The 8685-nt window shown below is 42.8% G+C and overlaps 1 protein-coding gene across 1 annotated transcript in view; it reads left to right on the forward strand.

Annotated features, from left to right (window-relative positions):
- Positions 1-8685, forward strand: part of COL28A1 (collagen type XXVIII alpha 1 chain) — a 169318-nt gene that overhangs the window by 3992 nt on the left and 156641 nt on the right. The window contains exons 4-5 of the mRNA XM_006036981.3: positions 4903-4923; positions 5931-5978. Coding sequence (XP_006037043.1) covers positions 4903-4923; positions 5931-5978 — 69 coding nt within the window. The remainder of the gene's footprint in view (positions 1-4902; positions 4924-5930; positions 5979-8685) is intronic.

The following is an 8685-nucleotide window of genomic DNA, read 5'->3' on the forward strand; positions in this document are numbered from 1 at the left end:
GCAGGATTTCTTATTCTTTCTATCAGTGGCAGATTGTTATTGTTATTGCTGCTATAGAAACATATTAAGCTACCAGATAAATTAAATGTACTGCCATTTTTTCTAAGTTTTCACAAGGAAAACTTAGTGCCCAACTACAACTTTTAAGTACCTAAATACAAATCTTAGATCCTCAACACACCTGCCTAATGCTAGAGGGACCTAATTTTTGCCATTGACCACACATGGACTCTCTTAAGTCCCAACAACACCAAACTTCTTGGCACCTATTTTAGTGGATAGCACCTGTTCGGCCCAATCTAAGAATGCCTAACCCCACATAAAATGTACCCTCCAGTCCAGGTTTAGAGCACTCAAGGATATGAATGACTTAGATTCAAATCCCTCTTCTACCTGATTGGATTTGAAACCAGGTCTCCCATGTGCAAAGAGACTCCACTAATTATTGAGGGATATTGGGTAGTCTGGGGAACTGGGAGACTGAGAAAAAGCCCACTCCAGGATAATCCTAAATAGCTAGCAGTTAGAGAAAGGGGTGGCAAAATGGTGGCTCCAGCTGAGGGCCGGACTCCATTTCCCAGCAGCCCTTCCCTGCATGGCTTCCAGCCATCACCATGGAGACCCCAGGAGTGGTGGGGCTATGACAGCGTGGGGCCACAGAACTGCGTCTCTGCCTTGGCCCTAGCCCTGGCCCTGCACTGTTAGGGCCCCGCTCTCCCAGAGTCTTTGTGGAGACCAGCAGAGATCCATGCAGGCAGAACACATGGCTGAATGGGGAGCTGCTCTGGAGCTGGGGAGACCTGGGATCTTCTGGTAGTGGCAGTACAAGGTCAGAAAGCCAGTCTGCTCCCTGCAAGCCCCTAACTGCACTTGTGGCAGGGGCTTACAGGCAGCAGATCATGGCTGTGCCCTAGCTCTGACCCTCTGCTGTCACCATGACAAGATCTCGGGTGTCCCTGGCCCCGTCAACCTGTATCACTCCCAGTTATGGCCCCACCCCAGTATCCAGCCATGTGCCCTGCCCACATGGGTCCCACCCCTGGCAGTGGGTGCAGAGCAGATGGGTCGGGTCCAGCAGCAGCAGCCAGAAGAAGCTGCCACTGCAGGGGCTGGTGGGAAATGGGGTTTGCTGCAGGTCCAATCTAGCCCACAAACCAGACTTTGCCCACTCCTGAGTTAAAGCATACACATGGAAAATGAGAGATCTGGATTTGAATCTAACTAAGGAAAGGAGGGATTTTAACCCATGTCTCCCATATCCAAGGTGAGTGCACTAATAAGGTGCAAGGAGGCCATTGGTATCAGCACAGTCTGTTTTTCCATTTTGTCATGGCCAACTGTCAGACATGGGGAAAAATTTGGTCATGGTCAAGGGCTCAGGGACTGTCAACATTGAGTAGACTGCTGTTGCTTCCCTGCATGGCTTCCTGCTTCCCAAGTGATATAGACTAATAGGTATCAATGACAGTGATAGCCAGCTAGTCAAGTGGGAATGACTAGGTGATTCTGCTGCAAGTGAGTCTAAGTGAGGAGGGTAAATTACCACATAGAACACCTATCAGGTGCCTTGGGACTGGGTTTCTCCAGTGGGTAAGGACATGGGCAACTGGTGCCTCCTGATACTGGGGGGCATCAGTGGCCAATTGCCAACTGGGGGAGAGGGGGGGGCAGAAGTGCCAGCGGCAAACCCAGAAGTGCCACCGGCACTTCTCTAGGGGTCCCCACAATCTCAGGAGGGCACCAGCAGTTGCCCCCCACTGCCCGGCTGGTGAGGGCCAATCTCAGGGGGGGCATGCGCCCCCCCTCTGGCCCCTCTATATGTCACCTATGCATAAGGGAGAGAAGACAGGAAGGGAATTCAGTAAAAAATGTTAGTAAGAGCTGGAACATGTATATTAGGAGCTGGTTTCTAGGACTGATTTGAAGGCTGTAGCCTTCTAAGGTAAAGGAGCTTGCTTCTGTCAAACTTTGTGTCCAGACTCTCTCACATTTCTTGTGGCCCCAGGGAGTGGGGAGCAGGTGGGTATCTGGTAGCAATGGCAATATAGAGCAGTTGGGCCACATGGAATCCTGGGTGGATTTCTATGAACTTAGGTAAGCATAGCTTGAATGTGCCTGGGTTGATTTGCCTAATGACTTAAAAATTCTTAAGTGCATTTAGGTAAGTTTGTTGGAGGGCTGAATTCAGGGACGGTTCCAGATAGATAGCTAATCTAGCAGCAGGTGATGGAGAGGAGTCTTCCTACTGCAGGTAAAGGAGACTCCTAAGCAGTGAGCCCTCACACTGCCTATGATGTTCAATCATTACATGTTTTATGCAAGAAACGTCTGAACTTCCTTCAACATTAATTCTAGGAGACACTTCAGGGCTGAGAATTCCATGTAGAGGAAAGGTCACCTTTCAGACCAAACTTAGACTAATTTTCTTTGAGGAATAAAGTCTAAGACACAACCCTGTCCTCAGTACTTCTATTTGTTAATTTTGGCAGGCTATTCAGAATGCTGCCTTCCATCAGTTTGAATTTTAAACCTCCCCTGGCACTGTATAGGGAGCCTAGGGCCCTAATCTAGAGCTGTAAACTTTCCAAAACTTTACAAAAAGTGTAGTCTTGTAGCAGGGCTCAAGACTACACTACCAGTGTAACTCAAATAAACAAGAAGCATCTCAGCCCTCTGGCAGATACCTCAAACCCTCTAGGGGTTTAACATAAATGAAGGCCACTTGCCTATAAACCCAGTCTCTCTCAGCCCAGGGAACTTCCCAGGCCTGCAGAGTTGACCTGAGGCATCCAGGTCCTTTCAGGAGCCCTGCAACCAGGAGTTTCTCACTTCGTGGTTGCTGGGGGAGACTGACTACTTGACCCATGCAAGCTCTGGGCTTATCTAGCTCCAGCCTGAGTCCTCTTCAGGTCAGGTTAGTCCCTCATTAACACCCCTCTACTACCCATAGGCACATCCCAGTGGCCCACTACAACAAACTTCAATATGGGCCATAAAAAGGTTTGGGTATTCTAGCACATAACTTCCTTCAAAATTACTGAAGGTGTTTTCTTGTGGGTTATGACTCTATAAATAAAGGACTAAGAAAATTAACATAAAAAGATTGTTAATAGTAGAAATTAGATATTCAGAAAATAATGAAAGCAAGTATTGTTTTCTTAATTTTTACATTTCACTAACTCACTCTAAAATCTGTCACAACTAGACTGAAAAGTTTTGAAACAGGAAATAGGTGCTAGTTCTGAGATGTGTAACAACAAAGAGTAGTAGGCAACCATTGATCCTTCTGGATCATGGTGTATATGTGAGAGGTCACCAGGACCTCTGAGGCATATGGCCAGGCAGGATTATGGAGGAGTGGGTGCTCCCCGGACCTTCCATCCCCACTTTAGACCATTGAGACAGAATCCAAAGGCCAGACTGAATCCAGATATTCAGTGCCTCAAAGGTCAGGAATTGAATGCACGTCTCCAGCATAGTGGGAAAGGAATCTACCCCTGAATCACAACAGCAGGTAATAAAATCTGTATGTGTTATATAATTAAGCAAACCTCTCAGAATTGGTCAGGGGCATTCGTATGACTGTTACTAGTTTATGTCTTTCCACATGTCATATCTTTGCATCTAGGAAGTCATATATAATTATACATCAAATATTTGTAAATCTCATCCACTCTATCACATATTTAAATCAAAAGATAGAGAGTCAAATTCCTCTTAGAGTTATATGGAATAAAGATTTTCTCTCTACTAACTGATATATTTTCATGATTTCATCATACATTTTTCAATGAACCAAGATCTTAGGTTTAATTATGTGCATTTTGACTTTTAGTCTGAAGATTAATAAAGACAAAAGCTATCTTCATTAAAGATTTACGCTGGATCTTACATACTCTCTCTAGTAGCCCTCTGCCTGGTTCTACATTATACCCATTTTGTTCTACATTTTAATAGAAATCAGTATAGGTTGCTGAAAGTTCCATATATCTTCTACCCAGTCCACATGCCCTATTCTCTTACACAAGAGGGTGCAGGTGAACAAATTAAAGTATCTTCATGATTTAAGGCAATTTAAGTGAAATGATCTGAGACTTTCATAGCCCATTAGGAAATAGGGCTTTGGGATTGGTGCTGAACTACATTGGTACAAATGCACGACTACTAAAACCAAAGAACACAAGGGATTTTTCACTGGTTTGGTAAAACAAACAAATAAACCATGTGATTCAAGTGTATGTGGTAGGACAAATTCTATTGTCAAATGTACAGTGTATCTGAAGTGCTGTTACATGGAGACAACTAGATAACTCCTGATTTTGATCAGTGGATTAGCATATTTGTCTATCCACTGAGACCTCACCAGTTTCCTCCAGCTTTAGTGAAAAGAGTTTCTGTGGAATATGGCTCTATGCTTCATATGTGTAGCAAAGATGTGGGATTCCCTTCCACAGCCTCTCTACAATGACCTGCAGAGTTGAACACTGTAGTTCAGCTGTTTCAGGATGTGTTTTCAGGGAACTAAATGGCGAGATGGTCATTGTTTCTCATGTGTCCAGGATAGAACCAATCACCAACATTGAGGAGTAGAGAGCTCTTTCCCCATTCTCTCTTGACCTTGGTTCTTCCCATTTGATACTTCTATATATCTGTCTCACCCATAATTTGTATTCAGTTCATAAGAGATTAAGCTGCACAGACCTTACTCAGATTGGGTAGTCCTTTCTCAAATGCATAATCCTATTAAGTACTTACCAGTATAGGAATTGAATAAGAATTCAAATTAGTCTGTTAATTTACTATCTCTATTGGAAAAGCTATATGAAACAACTTGGTTAAATTAGAAAACTGGTAAATGAAATGAGCATCAAACTAACACTTTTTTTCCTCTTCCCCTTCCAGAGTTTCCTGTTTAATGAGCAGGTAAGTTGGACTGCTATCAGTGTATCCTTGTGACATGCTTTAGTAGCACAATAGCTGTGCCATTTATTTTGCTACTGATACTGAAAACAAATGCATTAGTAATAATAAAACTTTTCTTCATAAGACAGAAGAGTCTTCAGTAATATCAGACTGTGTCAAAAACACATACTTATTGATATTTATGCTGGCCCAGATTCTTCCACTTTTATTCACACGAATACTTACTCCTGGAGTACATTCACTTGAGGCATAAGAGTATAAGTATAAACGAGGCTGTCAAAATCTGTACTAAATGTTCATCTAGGGCCACAGTTTCTTTCAGCCCTTCTCACTAAATTCTCCAGCACTGATTGCTAGTGAGTGATATTTACTGTACAATCTGAGAATCTCGTTTTTCTAAAGGAACTGAGGCTGGTACCCCTGGTATAAATGTTTGGGTTGTCTCATTGAAATATGGCAACCTGTTTAGTTCACAATTAATATTCAAAACAGAGGGGTAACTTTTCAAATTTGAAAAGTAGGAAGAGACAGCTGTGAGGCTTGTGTACCGCAGAAACCCTATACTCCTTCTTCACATTACAAAGATTCTATATATAAATGGGTCTAACCTAAATCTATGGTTCTGAGCACTTTGGATGTTTGTATACATGATGGGGGTTTAGTCCTCAGGGTTTTATTCTATGCTCCCTAAGGTAACTTTTCACAGCACTGTATGCCTTTTACTTGTAATTTTTGTACTGTGTACTAGATTTAACTATTGAGAGAAAAAAATTCTTCAAAAAGGCTTGTAATCCAGTATGTATAAAACAAAAGTTTAAAATTGAAACAGTTGCTTCAATAGAAATTAGGCTATATGGAAAAATATCCTGTTATATGTAAACTAAATTTTATAAGATCATTATTTTTTATACTTTAGCTAGCACACTTCTAGACAGCAATATTGATTTAAAATTGCTGCTTGAAATGATAAAGCTAACGATTTTTTGAAATGTTTCTATTCCTTTCAGTGTGAGCAGAAGACCTGCAAATGTGAGAAGGGAGACAAAGGAGATCCTGTAAGTATATTTTTGCTCAGGAAACCACCCATTTTCGAAATCTAATCTTAGAGGCTACGGCTGAACAGTAGGGATATTTGGCAAGTCTTTTACATGGTTACAACATTGAAAAGTAAACGTTTAATTTTGTTTTCATGGTTTCTAAAATGCCAGATAGTTAAGACCTAAAACCTCCAAACAGACACATTTTGACATGTTTCAAAAAAGAATCCACAGAATATGTTGACTTCAGAAATAATAAATCCCAATTGTTGTGCAGCAAACATGATAATAAAATGGTGTCTAGTTTTAAAGTCCAAATCAAGAAAAGTAGGAATAGAAGGCTGTGAGGCTTGTGTACCGCAGAAACCCTATACTCTTTTACATTACAAAGATTCTACATATAAATGGGTCTAAGTTAAATCTATGGTTCTGAGCACTTTGGATGTTTGTACACATGATGGGGGTTTAGTCCTCTGGGTTTTAGTCTATGCTCCCTAAATTGAAATCCACCATTTCAATTTTGCCATCAAGTTTCAGTGAGGGGCCTAATCCATTTTTTTTTTTTTTGTCAGAGCTGGAGCCTGGCCACAGCCAGAGGGCAAGCTACCAGTGGGCTGAGCAGCCCCTGAGCTGTACGGGGCCCACTCCTTCCTTTTCAGGTGGCGATGCCCCAGCTCAGAGGCAGCACCCAGCCCAATCCAACTGTTCCCCAAGCCTGCCCAGGGAGCAGCACATGTCGGGCTTCCAGTGGGTGGGCTCAGGGAACAGTTGGATTGGGTTGGGTGCTGCCTGTGGGCTGGGGCAGCACGTGGCCCACTAGCAGCCCATCTTGGTGATCCCGAGGGGTGCTGCCATCACAGCAGGAGGGTCACCCCCTGGCCATGGGAGAGGCAAGCAGGCTCCATAGAAAAAAAAAAAATAAAAAGATTGGGCCCCTCGCCACTTCTGTCTTCAGCAGGTACCTGCTGAAAGCAGACGTAGCGAGGGGCCCGATCCATTTTTTCCTTCAGAGCCTGCCTGCCTCTCCCATGGCCAGAGGGTAAGCTGACAGCTGCAACACATCGTTGCAAACTAAACTACACTATATCTGGATGTAATTTAGTTTTCAATGATGCAAACCCATCTAAAAACCCCAAAACTGGCCCACATGTAATGTGCGATGCCATTAAGCCACACAAATGATATTTTTGTCACGTGCACATTGTGACAACCATCATGTGTACAAGTGCCCTTCAGTGCTTGGGATATTTAAACTCTGTACTTTAGGCAAAGGGCTCTCTCGGTTTCTATTCATCACTAACATTTATTTGCAATATCTGACTTCTTCACAGCAAAACAGATACAGTTGGTGTTTGAGTGACCTGAAAAATCTTTTAATGTCATATACAGAGCGATTTGTTGAAAAGCCACAGACCATCTGGTCTCTCAGTAGCTCCATATTTTCCACAGACGGAAAGAGTATGGAGTTTCTTCTGACACATCCATCACTAGCGTGACCACTTGTCCCTATTTCAAGTGTACAATATCAATTTCTCACCTTGCAGTCCATGCTTCATTCAGCCTTTGAAGGCATACTTACTCATCTGTACTTTTAGTTTCAGATTTTGCCTCTTAGACCAAATTTTAGTTTTCAGACAGACTGTAGCAGGTTGCAAGCTTACCTAAGGAGCTGGACTAGTTGATAAAGAGATAATAGGTTGGCTGTGGGAGGTTGCAAGTGTGCCTATATAGATGGGCCAGCTGATAAGGAGATAATTAGCAGGCTCACAGGAAATAAAAGGCTCCCAGGAAGAGGAAGTGGAGAGAGACAGGGAAAGCTAGGAGGCTGAAAGCAGGAGTCTGGAGCAAAGCACTCTGAAGCTTTGGGAGAAGACCATGGAATGAACATTAACCTTGTACTGTTATGTGTTTGTTTGGGCAATTGTTCTATGATTTATGCAGTGCCCCGTGGGGCAGATTTGCCAGGGGAAATGAAGACTGTGATTCTTGGGCTGCAATGAAAGGTTACTGTGAGCTATTCACCCTGAACCTGCTACACAGACTCCCTGGGCTTATCATACCATTTGTCTATAGCACAATGGGCCAGTTTCATCTACAACTGCAAGCATCCAGCTCTTCAGTAAATAGTGGATCACACGAGAGCTGTGCCTATGAATAATGCTCTGGTATTTTCTGTGGTGAACACTGGATGGATGAGAGAAATAAAATAGGAGTTGACCTGAAGGGTAAACTATATATTCACATTGCCTTCAAGAAAGCATGTATTAACTCATACAAATTCATCCTTTGAAAAAGGATCGCTTGACAAAAATCAAAGAACAACAAAAATCTACCTTCAAAGAAGTTCCCCAGTCATTATACATACTGTAGTTTAGAAGGCAAAAGTAAGAACACTGTTACTGGGTTGTGTATTTATCATCACAAATCTTGCAAAAGAAAATTCTGCTGTGCCTGTCCCTGCTTTAGGAAGTAAAGAGTCAGCCCTCCCTTCCCCCAGACATCCTATTAACTAAGCTACCTGGTCAGCCCTTTGTGGAACTAGAATATAACAGTCAGTGGGTGCATCTACATGTGCATTAATGTGCTTTTCCTAATGTGTGTTGAATTTAGTACCTCTGGGCTCTTTTACACATGTTGGCGGGGGCGCTTTAATTAGAGTGGCTCCAAGAGCGGGTCTAATTAAAAAGCTGCAGCATCTCATGTTTTAGCAATTCTTCACTTCTTA

The sequence above is a fragment of the Alligator sinensis genome, unplaced genomic scaffold (genome assembly GCF_000455745.1).
Source record: "Alligator sinensis unplaced genomic scaffold, ASM45574v1 scaffold196_2, whole genome shotgun sequence".
Taxonomy (NCBI): domain Eukaryota; kingdom Metazoa; phylum Chordata; order Crocodylia; family Alligatoridae; genus Alligator; species Alligator sinensis.